The sequence below is a fragment of the Bufo gargarizans genome, chromosome 1 (genome assembly GCF_014858855.1).
Source record: "Bufo gargarizans isolate SCDJY-AF-19 chromosome 1, ASM1485885v1, whole genome shotgun sequence".
Lineage (NCBI taxonomy): Eukaryota > Metazoa > Chordata > Amphibia > Anura > Bufonidae > Bufo > Bufo gargarizans.
In genome coordinates, this window is record NC_058080.1 from 548,443,759 (window position 1) to 548,465,277 (window position 21,519).

General features: G+C 41.9%; 1 protein-coding gene across 1 annotated transcript in view; it reads left to right on the top strand.

Annotated features, from left to right (window-relative positions):
* LOC122928700 (transport and Golgi organization protein 2 homolog) overlaps positions 1-18,752 on the top strand; it is a 43,808-nt gene extending 25,056 nt beyond the window's left edge. Inside the window, exons 3-5 of the mRNA XM_044281836.1 lie at positions 6,588-6,741; positions 12,415-12,519; positions 17,867-18,752. Coding sequence (XP_044137771.1) covers positions 6,588-6,741; positions 12,415-12,519; positions 17,867-17,987 — 380 coding nt within the window. The 3' untranslated portion in view covers positions 17,988-18,752. The remainder of the gene's footprint in view (positions 1-6,587; positions 6,742-12,414; positions 12,520-17,866) is intronic.
* The last annotated feature ends 2,767 nt before the right edge of the window (positions 18,753-21,519 follow it).

The following is a 21,519-nucleotide window of genomic DNA, read 5'->3' on the forward strand; positions in this document are numbered from 1 at the left end:
TTCAAAACAAAACCCATAAAACGGTGGCAGAATTGCTTTTATATTTCCAATTCCACCCCATTTGGATTTTTTTTTTTTTCGAAGTTGTATGCAATATTAAATGGTGCCATTACAAAGTACAACTTGCCCTGCAAAAAAACAAGGCCTCATACGGCTGGGCTATGTGAACAAAAAAATAAATAAAAAAAAGTGATGGGCCTGGAAAGGGATTGAAATGCAAAAATGAAAAATCTTCTGGGGGTGAAGGGTTTAATGTTCATCACAGAATAGGATGAGAAATAGTCACACATCAGAGAAGGTTCCAGGGATGCTGTAGCTGCATAACAACAAATATTACAAATGAAAGTTTTAAACTTTGAGAACTCTCCCAGCGGGTTATTTCCTGTGATCTTCATTGATCTGTGGGGAGTTCATTGACTGAGCCTGTGCTGCATATTGTATGTTATATTTCCAAAAGAATAGCCTTCTTAAATAGCCATTTATGCTTCCATAACTGTGCATTTGATCTGCTGACCTATTTAACTTTCTGGCATTCTGTAATTGGTGCCCTCATTAGACTGCAATGATCTCCCAGTTATCTTCATTAAACTCTTATATAATAGCTTATCCCATTTGCTGCTAGGGGAGAGTTCATTAGTAAACCTCTATCTACAAACATTACCGTCTTTGTGTAAGTAAAACTGTGCTTTCCAAAATGGACTTCTCCCCAAACCGATTATCATCCTCAAAAGTTATTATTGGGACATTTTTATCATCCTGTATTCGCTCATAGGGAGTCTCTAAATACGGTATTATTCCGATCATGAGCAGAGATGTGCACAGCCATTGCTGGCATCTTCCTGTAGATTACATTTCAATACCACAGTTGTAGCATCTGAAGTTCAGAATTTTAAGCAGGCCCAAAAATGTCTCAGCCTTCCCCTTTTTCCATACTAACACAAAGTCGCTTTTAGTGCTCATGCACACGGCCATTGCAGTTTTTGCGGTCCGCGATTTGCGGATCCACAAAACACGGATACCGGCTGTGTGTATTCCGCATTTTGCGGAACAGAACGTCCTGCCCTCTATAGAACTGTCCTATCCTTGTCCGTAAAATGGACAAGAATAGGACATGTTCTACTTTTTTGTGGGGCCGCGGAACAGACGAATGCGGACAGCACATGGTTGTGTTCTCCACATCTTTTGCATCCCTGTGCTGTGAAGTCCGCAAATCGATTTAGTTGAGTGTGCTATAACAGTGTCTTTAGTGAAGTACTGGAAGGAGTTTATATCTCGCCCCAAATTGCTCAGATGGGTGAGATAAAAGGAATGCAAAACTAAGCTGTATGGTTTCACAAAAGTATAGTCTGCTGGAACTGGTTTATTCAGACTTTGTAGAATAGGTAGAGGGTCCTACCATTCCAACTCACTCCAATATAGCTATTCCTCCTTGCGTGAGGTGTTCGGAGGGGTAGTCACTGGGATTGTTACTGAGGAATAAATGGAGGCCACAGGCGGTCAGTCTGGGTCAGAGCCTTGACGCTGGTAGACCTGTCTCCTGTAAAAAAAAAATATATACAAATAGTCTGATCTACATGGAATTTGTACCTAGGTGAGGTAGAATCCACTGTTTGGTTAGCGCCCAGACGGGCCAGGACTTTGATTTAATGCTTGTGTTATTTTGGTGCCATGGCTTCACCCCAAGTGCTAATATAACTTGAATGCCTTGTTTTGTGCTGGATACAAAATAAACTTTAGAGTTTGGACTTCTAAGACAGCTGAATCCAGTGATGTCTGTTGTTGCTGGCCCTGTGCACACACAGATCCCTACAGTATTAGTTCATCATGCCTGATCCTTTTGATCTCGGGGAGGAAAGCCACCAACAGAGGTGTCTAGCAGCAGCTTACTCCCCTCACCCTTTATGTGTGTGTATGCTGGAGAGTCAACTGTCGGCCGACCAGAGTTTTGGTAACAGCTATTTTTTGGATCCCTTTTTTTCCTATTCTTTTTTTTATTTATTTTCGGACTGCAGATTTTTTTTTTATTCTGTTTTCCGAACTTAATTTTGGGGGCTGCCATCTTGCCTGAAATGTTCTTAGAGGACATCTGTCAGCAGATTTGTACCTGACACGACCTGATCTGTTTCATGTGCGTTTGGCAGCCAAAGGCATCTGTTAGTCCCTTGTTCACATGTGCCTACATTGATGAGGAAAATGATGTCTTAATATATGCAGATGAGCCTCTAGGAGCAACTGGGGCGTTGTTAAACCTAGAAGCTCTGCTCTCTCTGCAACTGCAGTGGTCTCTGAACTTGTATTGACTTTAGTAGAAGTCAGGGACAGGCGTGCACATACAACAGGTCAGTCAGGTTCATAGGTACAAATCAGCAGATAGATGCCCTTTACTAGCAATTACAGAGCCCTTAGTGATGTGCTTTACAGCAGCCACAAGGGCCATAGACACAATGGACAGGAGGGGACTGCATGCACTTCTGTGGGTGGGTTTTCTAGGCATGCACTGCGATCGGTACAGAGATCAGGAGAGAGTAGAGTAAATGGTGGATCCTGTGTTATCGATATATAAAGGTGATATCTGTGATTCTAATTCTATTGTTAATGATAAGCAGATAATGGCATTAAAGTGATTTGAACAGACCAAGAAGTGTCATCTATTATAAGGCTTTAGTGGCCAGTGTGAAAATATAAGATGTTGTGTAGATATTGACATGGAAAAAATAACGTCGCCAAAATTATTTTTGAAATGTTTAGTATAAAAACATTATATAAACAATAGGTCATTTTCTGATGACACATCGCATTTCCAGTTAGATTATGGTTGCTTGTTGTCTCTGTGAAGGGTTAATGTACGTACAAGGGAAGACACCTACAGTCTAGGCTAGCTCTCTCTAAACTCAGTATGTTTATAGCATGCCAAATGATGCAAGATTAACTGGGGAGTCATTGAAAGGACATCCAATTCAAGTGCAAAATGTTATCTGACTCAAATAGATGAGGAAAAGAAGGCTCAAGACCAATATGGATTTTCTTGTGATTGCTTCACATTCCATCACAGATGTCCCCTGTTGTTGCAATTCACTCCCAAATCAGAAGAATTATTTTTTTAGTTTTTTTAGTTTTTACTAGCTGGCTTTTGAAATCTATCCCATGCTGATCCATTACACATTGTCATTCCTTTCTGTTACACTCGAAAGCACTGACTGACATTTAATGGTTAACTGTGGCTCTCCAAAGACAGTCAAGTGCATTGTGCATGCAACTCTTGTTCTCTTCTATTTGAGGTGACAGGCTTGAGTTCAGAGTGCTAGAACATGACGCAGTGAAATGTCTGATAGCATTTATAGTACTCATGAAGGTAATGGAAATCACAATGCAATAATACAAGCTCGGGTGAATACTGAGCAAATAAAATATTTGGTTTTCTAACTTCAGTTCAGGTTATTATTGATTCTTTTTACTGCCTCTCATTTTTTTTAGTACATGTACAGGGAATGTAAGCACTCTTCTTTCCCTTCCCCAGTGGATCATTCATTTAAAGGGGTCCTCCACTCTATAAATTTTGATGACTTGATAGGTCATCAGTATCAGATCGATGGGGGTCCATCACATGACACCTGCCCGCACTGGAAACCAGTGGATGGAGACGGAAGCAGATGGCTCTGTCTACTGTGCTGGTGTACTGCAGCTCATCTCCCATTCACTTTCTCCTCCATCAATATCTAAAGAATGGAAAACCCCTTTAATTTCCTTCTTCCGATCATAGGTAAATATTTGAGCCAGGTCATAGGAAGTCGGCAAACCTGCAAGTGTGTTTTTGGAATGTGTGAAGAAATGAACATGGGGAAAACCTATACAAGCAGAGCAGATGTTGCTGTGCTCAGATTGTCTCACATTGTATTCATGGGGATACGGCACCAATTTATGAAGTGAAGCATTATATTTCTATTACATTCTTTTTAACTTTTTATTTGTTACTTGTTTCCATCTAGTCATCCATTAAAAGTTAGATTGTAGCCTTACGTAAATCTAAACTTCATTTTAAGGGTACTTTCACACTTGCGTTGTTGGATTCCGGCAGGCAGTTCTGTATGCAAACGGATACCATTTGTAGACGGATCCAGATGCGGATCTGTCTCACAAATGCATTGCAATACTGGATCCGTCTCTCCGGTTGTCATCTGGACAAGCGGATCCGGAATTTATCTATTTCACATTTTTAAAGGTCTGCGCATGCAGAGACCGCAAAACTGGATCCGTTTTTCTGAAACACTTGGGGCCGCAACCGGCAGTAATGCATTTTAATGGAAAATAATGCTGGATCCGGCAGCATGCTGTGGTATTTTCTCCGTCCAAATACCATACAATGACTGAACTGAAGACATCCTGATGCAGCCTGAACGGATTGCTCTCTATTCAGAATGCATTAGGATAAAACTAGCCCCTAGGACGGAACTCAATACCGGAAAAGTTTAACGCAAGTGTGAAAGTACCCTAAAGGTATTGTGCAAGTGTGGGGGTGGGGGTTTGCTTCCCACCCCCCTCTTCAACTTGACTGGACTTGTGAAGGGAAGATTATTTACCTGCTTCCCAGTGCTGGTTCCCCATCCCTTCTCCGCCATTTCTGTGATGCTCTGCTGGGTTCCCTCTCTGTAAACATCTGGGTTGACATTGCCTGCAGCCAATCACTGACTGCAGCGGTCACCGGCTCCCCTTACGTCATGACGCAACGGGATCCAGTCTCCGCTGCAGCAATGTCAAACCAGATGTTTACAACAATGGAACCCAGCAGAGCATCACAGGCCGGAAGGAGAAGATGCGAGGAGCCAGCGCCAGGAAGCAGTTCAGTAAGCTTCCCTTTACAGGTCTGGACAAGTGGGTCCCCCATTCTTTACAGCCCATTTAAAGAAAACTCCAAACAGAATACAGCATTTTACTAAACGGACCCAATTTGTGTCAATAACCATATCCTAGTAGTCTTTTTAGGCAATTGTCCTCCACATGCTTATATTCTTGAAGTGTTGGCGCAGTAGTGCTTTCTGGAGATTCATTTGGCAATCACTACTTCAAGGTTCAGGAAAAGAGGCAGTAGTTGGCAAAACCCTTTGCCCTCAGTCTGTGCCGTGCCGCTGTAGGTGCAGGGTCATGTCATCATCGCTGGCTGCCCTCTCCCTCGACTGCCAGCATTTTATAGTGTTGGAAAGCAGCATGCCCTCTGATAGCTTATTTAAGTGAACCTCCACATTTTAGTTTGATATTGTAGCTTATTATTTCTTACTTTTAAAAGGTTTCATGCCATATTGAATATAGTGTAGACAATTCCAGAAAGGTTGGAGTACAGCCCCTCCTCTGGGGAAGCTGAATATCAGTATGTACACAATCCTCTCTGCAATCTGTTTCCCAGCATTGCACCAACATCCAAGCCTTGTCTGGTATATCCCCCTCTAATGAGAATTACTCTGCTCGCCTTGCCTTGGTCTACACAGCAAAGATAAAAGTAGGTACAAAAAGCAGGAAATATTTTCCTGAGTGTGCCCCAGTGACAAGCGTTAAAACCTCAATATTTCAGGATTTATGAAAACAGGTTTATAGCAAACATTTTCTGATGACACATTCCTTTGATTTTGCACAACATTGGCAAAATATAGATCAGTGTTAATAGCTTGTCACCCTGTTCAGAATTCAGGATGTACCTTCCATGATAAAATTGTACTCAGAGTGGTTGCCATAACAATTAAGAGACCCATTAAATCAGGAGTGTAGCCCAAATGTTACCTGGATATTCCCTTTTCCCATCCCATATTACTTCTCTGTTGCTTTTTTTATTAATATGTGAAGCTTGGTGTAATGTAGTATGTAATGTATGGTGAAGGGTGAGCAATACGATGTATTTCATTAATATTCTAGGTAAGGCATCTGCAGTGTAGGTTTCAGCAGGAACCTCCATTGCAGATCTTGGCAAAAATACCAGACAAAAAACCTCTGCTGCAGCTGTATTTTGTCCAGCAGAATGCTGACAAACCCCAGCATAGTCGGTGGGATCCATTGGGCAGTGTTGCTGTCCGGCATATGCCAGATGCAGTGCTGCGGTTTTTCTGTTCCTATACCTCAGATGTGAAGCTGGGAATCAGTCATATTAAACTACATATATCATGAATACAGTTAGGGCTGTATTACACCTGGCGATAGTCGGGCAGATCATCGCTAACACGCATGTTAGAGATGATCTGCCTGTGCAAAGCTGCCACCGATTACCCGATGAATGAGCAAACACTCGTTCATCGGTAAAATCGCAATCTTTAAGCCGGCGGCAGATCGTGGTGTCTTGTCTCAGTCTGCTTGCAACAAATAATGATCCTGTATGAGGATGAGCGATGGCATTAGCGATCGCTCCTCCGCATACTGTGGAGGAGATCACTGCATGTAATACATGGGTCTCCTTGATGACGAGCAGGTGGCAGTTTCATCTCCTGGTGTAATACCAGCCTAAGACTATGAAACCCTAGTTACCTGAGAAAACATTCTGATGCTTTACTATTTCCATTTGTTGGTATCGTATTTCAACTTTTTTTTACATTTTATATCTTCTGCAGGAGTGTACGGCTTGAGCTGCAGCCTGCTAGATACCCCTTGGAAGAAACTCCAACATGGGAAGAATCTGTTTGCTGACATCATCAAAAAGAGCCAGGACATTGCCAGAGAAGACCTAGTACAGGAGCTTATTAAAGTGATGAATAATGAAGAACCGTAAGAACAAAATGACCTACATTTTCTTATGAAAGTGCTACAGCAGCAGTTCTTTCCCTTGGTCTCCAGAAGGCCAACCTTTTCTAAAAGTAGCAGTCTTACTAGATCAAGCCAAGCAGAAGTGCAGTGTGCAGCTATTCCTTCTATTTTCAAGTTTAAATGTAAATGTAGTCACAGTTAAAGGGGTATTCCAGTGTGTGTGTGTGTGTGTATGTGTGTGTATGTGTATATGTATGTGTGTATATATATATATATATATATATATATATATATACACACACATACACACACAGGTGAAACCCGAAAAATCTGAATATTGTGCAAAAGTTCATTTATTTCAGTAATGCAACTGAAAAAATTTATATTGTGAAAAGGTTCAATATTTTAGCCTCAAAGTGTCACTCTAGTCAGCTAGTTAATCCATACCCCCTGAGCAAAGGGTACCTGAGATTGTAACTTTGGGGTTCTCCTAAACTGTAAGCCATAATCCTACAAATTATAACAAATAAAGGCTTGAAATATCTTGCTTTACATGTAATGAGTCTCTCATATATTAGTTTCACCTTTTAAGTTGCATTACTGAAATAAATGAACTTTGCACGATATTCAAATTTTCCGAGAATCACCTGTGTGTGTGTGTGTGTGTGTGTATAAAATGGCAAAAAGGCAGCACTCAAATAATATAAAAATGCAAGAAGTTTATTCATCCATGTGAATACGTGACGTTTTGGCTCAACATTAGAGCCTTTCTCAATATATATATATATATATATATATATATATATATCGGAAAAACGAGCGGCACTCCAATAGATAAAAGTAAACCTTTTATTCATCCAGGTGGTGCAACGTTTCGGCTCTAAACTTGAGCCTTTTTCAAGCAAAATATATATACAGTACAGACCAAAAGTTTGGACACACCTTCTCATTAAAAGAGTTTTCTTTATTTTCATGACTATGAAAATTGTAGATTCACACTGAAGGCATCAAAACTATGAATTAACACATGTGGAATTATATACATAACAAAAAAGTGTGAAACAACTGAAAATATGTCATTCTAGGTTCTTCAAAGTAGCCACCTTTTGCTTTGATTACTGCTTTGCACACTCTTGGCATTCTTTTTATGAGCTTCAAGAGGTAGTCACCTGAAATGGTTTTCACTTCACAGGTGTGCGCTGTCAGGTTTAATAAGTGGGATTTCTTGCCTTATAAATGGGGTTGGGACCATCATTGCGTTGTGGAGAAGTCAGGTGGATACACAGCTGATAGTCCTACTGAATAGACTGTTAGAATTTGTATTATGGCAAGAAAAAAACAGCTAACGGATGGACTCTAAAAGCAGTGAACTGATGGACTGTACATGCCTGGTTCCCACCGTGAAGCATGGAGGAGGAGGTGTGATGATGTGGGGGTGCCTTGCTGGTGACACTGTTGGGGATTTATTCAAAATTGAAGGCATACTGAACCAGCATGGCTACCACAGCATCTTGCAGCGGCATGCTATTCCATCCGGTTTGCGTTTAGTTGGACCATCATTTATTTTTCAACAGGACAATGACCCCAAACACACCTCCAGGCTGTGTAAGGGCTATTTGACCATGAAGGAGAGTGATGGGGTTCTGCGCCAGATGACCTGGCCTCCACAGTCACCGGACCTGAACCCAATCGAGATGGTTTGGGGTGAGCTGGACCACAGAGTGAAGGCAAAAGGGCCAACAAGTGCTAAGCATCTCTGGGAACTCCTTCAAGACTGTTGGAAGACTATTTCAGGTGACTACCTCTTGAAGCTCATCAAGAGAATGCCAAGAGTGTGCAAAGATGTAATTAAAGCAAAAGGTGGCTACTTTGAAGAACCTAGAATAACATATTTTCAGTTGTTTCACATGTGTTAATTCATAGTTTTGATGCCTTCGGTGTGAATCTACAATTTTCATATATAAAGAATAAAAAGAAAACTCTTTGAATGAGAAGGTGTGTCCAAACTTTTGGTCTGTACTGTATATTTATATAAATTATACAATTTTCAAATATACATGTACTTAAAATTTTACTTACATACTCTTCTTACATCAGGTTGCTGACCCCTATCTGCACAGCAGAATGGTATAGCCCTAAATCAGTCAGTCCTGTGTAATGCATCCATGGCCTAACTGAAACATGGAATGAGTCATGTGACACCCCACTGACATTTAGTAAGCAGCAGTGTTACATGACATACATGTGCAGGGTCAGCACACAGGACACTTCCATGGGATATTACACAGGAGTAATGGTGGAAACCGCTGTGGCTACTACAACAACTTCACTGTATGTGTGTTTACATGGCTGCCTGTGTCTGTGTGATTTGTAAAATGGCTGCCTGTCTCCAGGTAATGTTTTCATGTTTTTAATAAAGTTAACTGTAAAATAAGATATAAACTCCACTTATACAGACATGACATGCTGCAGGCAGTAATGCTGTATATACTGTATAAATATATATGTACTGCATCGCTCTAAACTACTATTCGCCTGCTAGATATCCGGAAAGCTTAGTGCCAGAGGTCACATGACAGGCTTGAGGGTCACATGACTGACACCATCTTTCACCCTATTCAGATCTTCTATGGATGCATGTTACAGGACTGAAATTAGCCGTAGGATTTATTTTCTTTAGAGAGAGGCTATTGTGCGGATATAATGTCTGCAAGCAAAAAAATGTACACACATGTATATTAGAAGATTGTATAATGACCTATTCTCTAAAATAAATGTAATCATAAACCGGAATACCTCTTTGAGATGTTGACTGTAAGCAGGGGTGCAGAGCATGGCAGTGATTTCCTTGATGTTGCATTCAAGCAGCAGCCAAGCAACATTTCCCTGCGTTTTTTTTATACTCAGGATACAAACTAGGCAAACAGATGCCATACAGCTGGGTTTACGTGTTTACAGGACTTCAGTTGCAGTTTCATAAACCAGAGCCAGGAATAGATCATAAACAGAGGATGCATATAAAGGAAATGCTGAATCTCCTCTTTTCAAAACCACTTTGGCTTCAAAAACGGCATTTAACAAAATTCTGAGTGCTGTAATTGACCCCTTAGTGACCACCAATACACCTTTTTACAGCCGTCACTAATGGGCCTTAGGCTGGGCTGCCCCCTTTTCACGGCGGCCCAGTCTAAGCGCTGAACCAGTCCCTCACATGAGAGCCGCGCTCCTGCTCTAACAGCCCAGAATGGCAGGAGTGCCAATGCAAGCTGTTTAACTCCTTACATGCTGCAAGCAATGGTGCCCGCTGCATGTAAACGGCACCCCGCAAATACAATCGCGGGCTGCTGATGTGTGTAAAGGCTTGCTTTGAGTGTTTGCCACCAGACTGTGCCTCTCTGGCGCAGCCCACTGGTCAATGTCAGTATAGCACTGATATATATAGGGATAGTGCATTGTATTTTAAAAGCAATCTAAATATTGCCTGTTATAGTCTCCTTGTGGGAATACTGTGAAAAAAAATCGCAGGATTGCTCATTTATTCTTAGTCTCCATAGAATAGTTTTTTTAACAAGTGATCAAAAAGCGTAATTTACCCCATAATGATACCAATGAAAACTACAAGTCGTCCTGTACCACAGTTGTAGTTTTTAATGACACCATTAAAAACTACAATTTGTCCCGTACATAACAAGCCCTCACACAGCTACATAGACGGAAAAATAAAAAGTTATAGCTCTTAGAAGGCAACTATGAAAAAAGGAAGAAAAATGCTTGGTCAATAAGGCCAAAAACAGGCTGGTCATTAAGGGGTTAATGACAAATGACCGATATATCTGTCATGAGTGGGTGCTAGTTCCCACATCTTGACTGATATGTCCATCATGATGTTATAGGTACTGCCCAGGGTACCCAAGAGGTTTCAGCGGAAGCAGAGCTGTATTACACAGCCCTGTTCCTGCCACCACTACCAAGATTGCAGATAATGCTGATTCTGACAATTTTGCCCCTCAGATGCCGCATTTAATAGCGACTGCGGTATCTAATTATTTAACTAGTATTTGACAGAGGAAGGAGGCTTCTTCTGTCACTCTAATCCCCCAGGACACAATTACACAGTGGTGATGTGTTACTGTGGAAGTTGGGGGCTGAACAAAGGCGTCCATATCTGCTATCATAGTAAACTGCAAAAAAGCCCCAAAAAACAATGGCAGAATTGCTGTAATGGTGCATTTGCGCAAACAAATAAATGTAATAAAAGCTTATCAATACATTAGTATATACACTAAAATGATTCGGAACGCCACAGAACTCATCCCACTTCTCCAGAGTCCATGGCAGGCCCTCTCATCCACCATCAGTGTCTGACCTCACAAATGCTCTTCTGGATGATAAATGGGCAAAAATTCCCTCAGACACACTCCAAAATCTCCAAGAGTGGAAGCAGTTTTAGCCGCACAGGGTGAACCAAATCCATATTAATGCCTATGAATTTCGAATGGGATGTCATAAAGGCTCATGTAGATGTCCTAATACTTTATTCCATATAGTGTATATACACAATACTTCTGAATCCTGCTGAGAGCAGAAAAAGCCTGTCTCATTTTTGTGTCCTGTTACCTCCTGCTTTAGAAAATTAAATTAAAAAAACAAACAAAATAAAAACATTATGTTTTGCCAGGCTAGAAATATGTGGTGTGAACCTAGCCTAACCCTGTGTGGGTTACAGAGATTAGTTTCTCTGGACCAATGTAAAATATATATGTATGTCAAATCAAATTCTAACCAGAAACCTAAAATAAGAAAGACTAGGAGACAATATCTCCTGCTCTTTGACCATTATATATTGAAGATGGCAGTCACACCCATGCTAAACATTTTGCGTTAGGTCTGTTTGTCCTATATGAAACATTTTACCATGTGTCTTGTATTTTCTTGTGCTAGCTTGGTGCAGGCAGTGAATTTACTTATCGTCCTTGTGTACTCTGAGCTCCCTCTAGTGCTGTTCAGTAAGAATATTTAGTTCCATTCATGTGGGTATAATGCAGAGAATATTAAGGCTGATCCATCAGGTTAATATGCTGCCCCGTGGAAGCTACACATCTGTACAACTAGTAGCCAAAATGGCACAGACAATGATGTTCTTTTTGGCTAATAAGAACACTGAAAGAATATACTGGACACATAGGGCAGATTTTCTAATCCTATAGATGGGGTAAGGTTAGACCGGCTGTCTAGACCTGCACCAGATTTATCACAGGGGCTCAGGCTGGAATATAAATCTGGTGCAGGAACAGACTCTATACCGACTATTGGTTGGCTTAGCTTGCAACAGAACTTTATGCCAGACTTGTGGCACAATATTGCCCTAAAATGTTGCATTTTAGGTCATACCTCTTTCCGGGTAATCCACACCCTCTCTTTGAGCTAGGTGCAGTGAACTGTACCAAATTTGTTGCTATTTATGAAACTATCATGGTGCACCAACATTAGTAAATGTAGGCCATAGTTTGAGTCCTCGTGCATAGACTGTAAGTCTGCTTTATTCTCTGTGTTCCCAGTAGCCAGTGGTATGTTATCATATTTTTGTGTGATTTTGGCTAGGGCAGCCCATAGGTGGCAAGTCACTTGGATACCATATTAAGAGGGTATTTTTCATTTACATTATTTTCTCAAGAATCTGAATTTGTCTCTCAGACAGTTACCAGACCCAGCTATAGAAGAACAGGGAAAAGACTTTGTCCGGCCAATCCTACGCAGCTATTCAGCAGTTTGTGTTCGTTGCCCAGGCTATGGAACAAGGTATGTTAAGTGTATTGCCTCTAATTCTTCATCCCCATAACTTTCTTGGAACAAGCAGAACATGACACAACTTGGAGTTTGTCACCATTTTTAAAAGAAAAAAAGTTAGTTTTGCAACACAACGTTACAATGCTCCCATATTGTGCGGTATTAGGCTACTTTCACACTAGCGTTCGATCGGATCCGTTCTGAACGGATCCGATCATAATAATGCAGACGGAGGCTCCGTTCAGAACGGATCCGTCTGCATTATATTGGCAAAAAAAAGCTAAGTGTGAAATTAGCCTGAGCGGATCCGTCCAGACTTTTACATTGAAAGTCAATGGGGGACGGATCCGCTTGAAGATTGAGCCATATTGTGGCATCTTCAAACGGATCCGTCCCCATTGACTTACATTGTAAGTCTGGACGGATCCGCACGCCTCCGCACGGCCAGGCGGACACCCGAACGCTGCAAGCAGCGTTCAGGTGTCCGCCTGCTGAGCGGAGCGGAGGCTGAACGCCGCCAGACTGATGCAGTCTGAGCGGATCCGCATCCATTCAGACTGCATCAGGGCTGGACAGAAGCGTTCGGGTCCGCTCGTGAGCCCCTTCAAACGGAGCTCACGAGCGGACAGCCGAACGCTAGTGTGAAACTAGCCTTAAGTGTACAGGCAGGTATTGATGTATTACAGATATAATTTTTTAAGAATGTTGATTCTATCAGTCCGTATTACTAGCTGTAATAGCACCAGAATGTTCAACGGGAACCTGTCATCCACTTTAGGGTGCCCTCACTGAGAACATTATAAAAAAGTGTGAGACACGCTGATTTCAGTGACCTGTCGGTTATCTGCTGTTGTAAAGTGATTTCCAAGAACATAGGTGGTCATTTATTAAGACCGGATTTTTAAGACGCCGGTCTTAATAAGCCCCTGCGCTGGCAGTGGATCCGCCAAAGTTATGTGGGCGTATCCAGCACCAGTCTAAATGTAAGCCAGCTTCCTCATTGTCTTGCATTTAGACCATTTTCTATGCCTAAAACAGATGTAGAAAATGATGAATGCCCACACCACGACTACTTTTTTAGACCGCAGGTTGAGTTATCTGGCGCAATCTGCGCCAGAAATACACCTAATATAGGCGTGTTTCTGATCGTAAATGACCCCCTTGTAGAATGTGCTCTGCTTTGTGGGTGCCTTAAATTACTGAAGAACAACTATATCTTAACTCAGTGTTGGATTTATTTACAAATCGGGATATATCTACATTCTAAATGCAATTAAGGGAATGGGAGAGGGGATTGGAGGGGGTCAGGATCCTTGAGCTAGCTACACCATTCTCTCTCTGTCACACATGCCATGGGTTTTTCTTCTGTACTCAGAACACTCCTCTCCAGCAGGTCTCAGCGAATCACATTCTTGATTGTAGAGTCCAGGAAGACTTGTCTTGTCCCAGAGGTCACCAAGGTCACCATTGCTCTTACTTATGAGTTAGGTTAGTGCAGGTAATTACACAGGAAGAAAGTTGTATCATATACCCCTGCCCCCATCCCAGCATCTATGTCCTTGCTGACACAGGTGTGGGCAGTAAATACCAGCAGGGGGTCGGGCTTTCCCCAGAATGTGACAGTCCTGGCAGATCTTCCTTTCAGTGTCCTGCCCCAAGAACCCTTTGATGATTCTCATTTGCATATCAAGCAGACCCAGGCTGATTCAGTTCAAGATATCAAGGAACATCTTTGCATTAAAGCTGTATCATAGATGTCAATTTTATCAGTTCCAACACACCTTAATGTTGTTGCTGCCTGTGCACACTAAGAAGAGTCTATCTTATTCATGAGCTCCCGATTATACAGCTTTTCCATACAAGATAACTACCAGTCAGAGTTAGGGGGAGTGGGAGCTGATGAATGAGTCTGAATCTTGTTCAGAACACTCTGACAGCATTATACAGAGAGTTCTCGGAAATCACTTTACAACTTACTCACTAGTTTATGCTACGCTCTTTAAGAACAGCATAAAGTGGAGGACAAGTTCCCTTTAAAGGGGTTGTCTGGTTTCCCATCATGGTGACCTATCCTCAGAAACGGTCATCCATATCAGATGGGCGTGGATACATCTGGCACCCCCTGCCGATCAGCTGCATCAAGCACTGCCTTCTCTTCACTGTTTATCTGCCCGCCATTGGTATTCAGCAGTGAGCAGTGTAATTACAGCTTCTCAGTCAAATTCACTTGGGACAATGGGATAGAGCGTAGCCAAAACTGCTCCAGTAAAGAGAGCACAGCGCTCGCAGGAGTGCTGTATTCTGTTCAAACAGGCAGGGGTTCGATCTGATATTGATGACTCATCCTGAGGATAGGTAATTGGGTAATCAATATTGGAAATCTGACCACCCCTTTAAAGGGACCCTGCTACATTGGTGTTTGAGGTACAGGCAGCATGTTATAGATCAGGAGGAGGAGTTTTATGGGAAAAAGGTTCAGTAAAACTAGTATTTCATTCATTTATATTCCTGCTCTTTCTGGGCTTTGAAGTCAAGGAGGCGGTCCTATCAGTGATTGACAGCTATCTCTGTATATACTATCATACAGGGAAGGTGGTCAATCACTAATAGGAACTTCTCCTTGACGTCAAAGCCCAGAAAGAGCAGGAATATAAATGAATTATACCGTATACAAGTTTTACTGTATCTTTTTCCATAAAACGATATATCAGTCTGCTCAGCTCCTTCCTCTCTGTAACATGCTGCCTTCAAATTATACTTCATTTTCATGGTGACAGGTTCCCTTTCAATTCAAGAAAAAAATATGGGAGTAGCAAGCATGAACAGGAGCGACGAAGCATTATCAGATTAGCTAGTGCAGTGTGCGTGCTATTCACATCATGTAATTAGCAGTATGGAGGAAAGCCTGAATAGAGGCAATGTTTGAAACCCCGTTTTTAAAGCTGTTATTCAATATTTTAAAATGTACTGCAACCGGTTATTAAAATTAAAGGGAAAAAAAACCAGACTTGATCAACTCTGCAGTATGCTTCTGTCCCCTGCCTCCCTCTTGGCCTCTTTGATGCTGTATCCATGTGACATGACGTGGTTGCCTCTTCCAGTAGCATTTGATCAGTAGGCACACAGCACAATGACACTTGCTCTTCTGGAGCTGTGACTCAGATTAAAGCTACAAAACAATGGAAGCGATGCTGTTACATAGCAGCATGACATCACAGTAGTTAATCACCTTCTGGGTACAGTGTGCTTGTGACAGCCTTGCCTCATTCATCCCTGCGATTGATGCCATCATGAGAAAAAGACTAGCAGGCTTGTCACACAGCGGTGGCATCATCACATGTTGTAGATGCACCCTGTAGATTGTCTGCTCTGAAGTGACACCATGCCAGATCTTTATTTTCTTCACCCCAAGGTAACTTTTGAGCTGCCTTTGTGGTTATCTTTATGTTGACATCTTTCTAATGCCAGTCATCCTTCTAAATGAACAGCAGTGACCCACATTTATTAAAGGGGTTGTCGCACTTCAGCAAATGGCATTTATCATGTAGCCAAGGTTAATACAAGGCACTGTTGTTATAATCCATATAGCTTCCTTTGCTGGCTAGATTCATTTTTCCATCATATTATACACTGCTCGTTTCAATGGTTACAGACCACCCTGCAATCCATCAGTGGTGGTCATGCTTGCATACTATAGGAAAAACCACTAGCCCATGGCATTCTCATGGTCCCGGCCGACAGACGGGCCAGCGCTTTTTCCTATAGTGTGCAGGACCACCACTGATGGACTGCAGGGTGGTTGCGTATTATGTGATGGAAAAATGAATCAAGCACGCAAAGGAAGCAATATGGACAATAGCAATACAAGTGCCTTGTATTAACTTTCTCTACAACAGTGGTCCCCAACCTTTTTTACACCTAGGACCAGTTTCATGCAAGACCATATTCCAAGTGACCGGGTGAGGGGGCAGGGTTCTGGGGGGTCTTAGGGGTAGTCGGAGCTTAGGGGGTGCTAGTCGGCGCTGACTGATTCACGCGCATAACAAAACACAAGGTGCATATTAAAATATATAACACTATATAACGACTATATAAACTGGCTAGGGTCTCTGCGGAACCTGGTCTCTGCTGCACTGGACCGTATTTTACACCCTATAAGAAGCACCTAGGTTTTAGAGTAGAACAATAAGAAAAAAAAATTCATTACACCTCAGGTCAGACCAGCAATCGGACCCCCAATGTTAATCAGACCTCTGCTGACAGCCCTAAACAGACCCCAATGTCAATCAGACCACAGATCAGACCCCCAATGCCTCAGATCAACCCACCAACCTTTAGCCATCTATCAGCCCCCTGTGTCAGCCCTCAGCCCCCCGTGTCAGCCCTCAGCCCCCCGTGTCAGCCCTCAGCCCCCCGTGTCAGCCCTCAGCCCCCCGTGTCAGCCCTCAGCCCCCCGTGTCAGCCCTCAGCCCCCCGTGTCAGCCCTCAGCCCCCTGTGAGCCTTCAGCCCTTATGTCAGCCCCCAGGGCAAATAAAAAGATTAAAAACACACTTACCTCTCCTGCTCCTGGTCACCATTGCGATCCTCTTCATCCTGCTGTCAGCTGTGTATCGCGGCGCACAGTGTGAGGTCACAGAGCGACCTCACGCTGTGCGCAGCCCTGCACAGCCGAAAGCCTAGCCGAGCCGAGGACCAGTAAGCGGTGAGTATAGATCCTTCACTGCTTCCTGGTCCTCCTGTACTAATGAAGCGCTTCATTAGTACCGTGTTAAAGACTGCCCTGATCGCCGCGGCCCGGCAAACGATCTTCCAGGACCCCGTCCTCGGCCGCGGCCCGGTGGTTGGGGACCGCTGCCCTACAAGATCAATGCCACTTGCTGAAGTGAGACAACCCCTTTAATGTGAGTGCACCTAGACCTTGCTGTATTGGTGCATCTAGATTTAGAAAAATCTACTTGCTTCTAGCTTGGCAGTGGACAAAGGACATGGCCTAAAATGACCCATTTTGCACCAAAATTGTTCTACAATTCTAATGTGAAATTCTGTCGTAAAGTAAGCCAACCAATAATCGGTATAAAGTCAGTGAAAAATGTCAACCCTTGCACCAAATTTATCCTCCAGCCTGAGCCTCTGTGATAAATCTGGAGCAGGTCTGCACTGCCGGTGTAAGCCTACCCCAACTATAGGACTAGTAAATCTGTCCCACTGTCTTTTATAATGTACAGTATATTGACTCATCATTCATTATCCTATGTGTTTCATGAAGGCAACATTAAAATGTGTAAATAAATAAATAAAGAAAATAAATCCTTTTCTAATGTCAGAATTTTACTTGTGTCTTCTTCCCTTTGTCTCTAGGACCAACACCATCGTTCTTATTGATGGAGAAGGACAAGTGACCTTCACGGAGCGCACAATGCTAAATTGTGACATCACTCAGTGGAAAACCAGCACTTATCAGTTTAAGCTACAACCCTAGCGCCTCATCCTAAAGAAAAGTCTGTGTTAACCAAGGAGAAATATACATAACACACATATCTGGTGCTTGAAATATGCGAAAACATATTCACTTATTTGAAACAACTGTATCAACTAGCACAAAAGCCAGAGAACCAAAATAATTGCAGTAGTGCAAACCACAGCACAATCACCAGTTGGAAATATCTCTTTGTCTCTGAACATGTTTTTTTAACTTGGTGGTATTTATGCAGCAAGCGCATCAATAATGCATCAGATGCCATAAAAAACAAATGGGTAGGAAAAACAGTCAGTATTTTATCTGTAATCTGAGCGGCAGTGATCTGTGATTTGTAGCCTCTAGTTTTGCTTTAAGAACATGCATTAAGAAGTGATAGGGCTAATAACGTGAGGACATCATTATGCTGAGATTTGTAACGTGACGGGATCAGCCATCTTGGTTTATTTTCTTACCAGAGCCTAAGGTTTTATTTTAATGACTGATCTTGAGGCAAGATATTAACTAATATTAGTGCTGGCTGTTAGAGAGTGCGGCTTCCTAGCTAAATAGCTTTTAATAAAAATGTCAAGCTTTTACAAGATCCAGTTTTATCATCTGGGGAGGGGGAATATTGCCTCAATTATCTAAAATAACAATTCTGATAATCTGGCATGTTTGAGACTATAAGGCCTAGTTCACACTTCAGTGTTTGGTCAGTGATTTCCATCAGTGATTTGTGAGCCAAAACCAGAAGTGGAGCCTCCATAGACATTAGGTAGAAGGGAAAGATCTGCTCCTGTTCTATGTTTAGAGCTGCACCTGGTTTTGGCTCACAAATCACTGATGGAAATCACTGACCAAACACTGAAGTGTGAACGAGGCCTAAGGGTAAATGCACACATTCAGGATTTATGTGCGGACAATCCACACTGAAATCTGCAGTTGTTCGCAGGGAAATGCGTGCGGTCAATCCACATTAATTGGTGCAGATTTTACTGTTCCCATTGAAGTGAATAAGGAAAATCCGGACAGGAAAAATTAAATAAATGGACATGCTGCGGATTTTAAAATCCACACCGTAGGTCAAAAACTGCATGGAAATTAATCTGCATTGTGTGCATGAGAATTTCAACTTCTCAAAGAATACAATGTACATGACCTACGGTGCGGATTTTCTGCACGCAAATCTGCACAGAAAATCTGCATAGAATCCTGATTGTGTGCATTTAGCCTAAAGCTTCCACATTATTGGAATTTCTAAGCAGTTGGAAGCACATAAATGTAACATCATCTGCGTCTTCCAGCAGTATAGGATGTTAGAGAAGAGGTCTACAAAATGGGGGAAATTTATCAACAGGCTTAGTTGCCCATTGCAAGCGATCAGATTCCACCTTTTTGCGCCGCCCTCGCCACCTTTCCAAAAGTGGACAGGACAAGGGTGAAAAAGGGGCACGGCCAACAGCCAAGACAAACTTATCTTCATTTACACCACTTTACTGGTTGCAAATAAAGCCAGAAATCTACGGCAGCTGTGAGCTGCCATAGATTTCTGTTTAGGCGCACAGACTGCCTCAACATAAATGTGGTGTATCCTCCGGCAGCGCAGGGGATATCAAGACTGAAGCAGAAAGCTCCTGTCTTCATAAATCTCCCCCATAGAGGCAGATTTACTATTGAAAATGTGGCTTTTTTTTTTTTTTTTTTTTTTTATATATATATAATTTGGTCCCGAAAACGGGGTACATGTTTTGCACTGCATTTATCAAGTAGTTAGACACCTTTCTAACCTTTTTATTCCTTGTTCAACAGGAAGATGTGACTTAGCAGAAAGGGGGTATAGCCTAACTGGAAAAGGGCATGGCTTTAATATGCCTCCATGCACAAAAAGCTCAGTTTTGACACACTTATGGAGTGAGATTAACCCCTTAAGGACCGGGCTCATTTTCACCTTAAGGACCAGGCCATTTTTTGCAAATCTGACCAGTGTCACTTTAAGTGGTGATAACTTTAAAACGCTTTGACTTATCGAGGCCATTCTGAGATTGTTTTTTCGTCACATATTGTACTTCATGATACTAGTAAAAAAAAGTCAAAAAAATTAATTTTTTTGCATAATAAAATACCTAATTTACCAAAAATTTGGAAAAATTAGCAAATTTCAAAGTTTCAGTTTCTCTACTTCTGTAATACATAGTAATACCCCAAAAAATTGTGATGACTTAACATTCCCCATATGTCTACTTCATGTTTGAATTATTTTGGGAATGATATTTTATTTTTTGGGGATGTTACAAGGCTTAGAAGTTTAGAAGCAAATCTTGAAATTTTTCAGAAATTTACAAAAACCCAATTTTTAGGGACCACTACAGCTCTGAAGTCACTTTGCGAGGCTTACATAATAGAAACCGCCCAAAAATGACCCCATTCTATAAACTACACCCCTCAAGGTATTCAAAACTGATTTTACAAACTCCGTTAACCCTTTAGGTGTTGCACAAGAGTTATTGGCAAATGGGGATGAAATTTGAGAATTTCATTTTTTTGCCTAATTTTCCATTTTAACCCATTTTTTCCACTAACAAAGCAAGGGTTAACAGCCAAACAAGACTGTATCTTTATTGCCCTGACTCTGCTGTTTACAGAAACACCCCATATGTGGCCATAAACTACTGTACGGCCACACAGCGGGGCGTAGAGTGAAAGGTGCGCCGTATGGTTTTTGGAAGCCAGATTTTGCTGGACAGTTTTTTTGACACCATGTCCCATTTGAAGCCCCCTGATGCACCCCTAGAGTAGAAACTCCATAAAAGTGACCCCATCTAAGAAACTACACCCCTCAAGGTATTCAAAACTGATTTTACAAACTCCGTTAACCCTTTAGGTGTTGCACAAGAGTTATTGGCAAATGGGGATGAAATTTGAGAATTTCATTTTTTTGCCTAATTTTCCATTTTAACCCATTTTTTCCACTAACAAAGCAAGGGTTAACAGCCAAACAAGACTGTATCTTTATTGCCCTGACTCTACTGTTTACAGAAACACCCCATATGTGGCCATAAACTACTGTACGGCCACACAGCGGGGCGTAGAGTGAAAGGTGCGCCGTGTGGTTTTTGGAAGCCAGATTGTGCTGGACAGTTTTTTTGACACCATGTCCCATTTGAAGCCCCCCTGATGCACCCCTAGAGTAGAAACTCCATAAAAGTGACCCCATCTAAGAAACTACACCCCTCAAGGTATTCAAAACTGATTTTACAAACTTTGTTAACCCTTTAGGTGTTGCACAAGATTCAATGGAAAATAGAGATATAATTTCAAAATTTCACTTTTTTGGCAGATTTTCCATTTTAATATTTTTTTTCCAGTAACAAAGCAAGGGTTAACAGCCAAACAAAACTAATTATTTATGGCCCTGATTCTGTAGTTTACAGAAACACCCCATATGTGGTCGTAAACTACTGTACGGGCACACGGCAGGGCGCAGAAGGAAAGGAATGCCATACGGTTTTTGGAAGGCAGATTTTGCTGGACTGGTTTTTTGACACCATGTCCC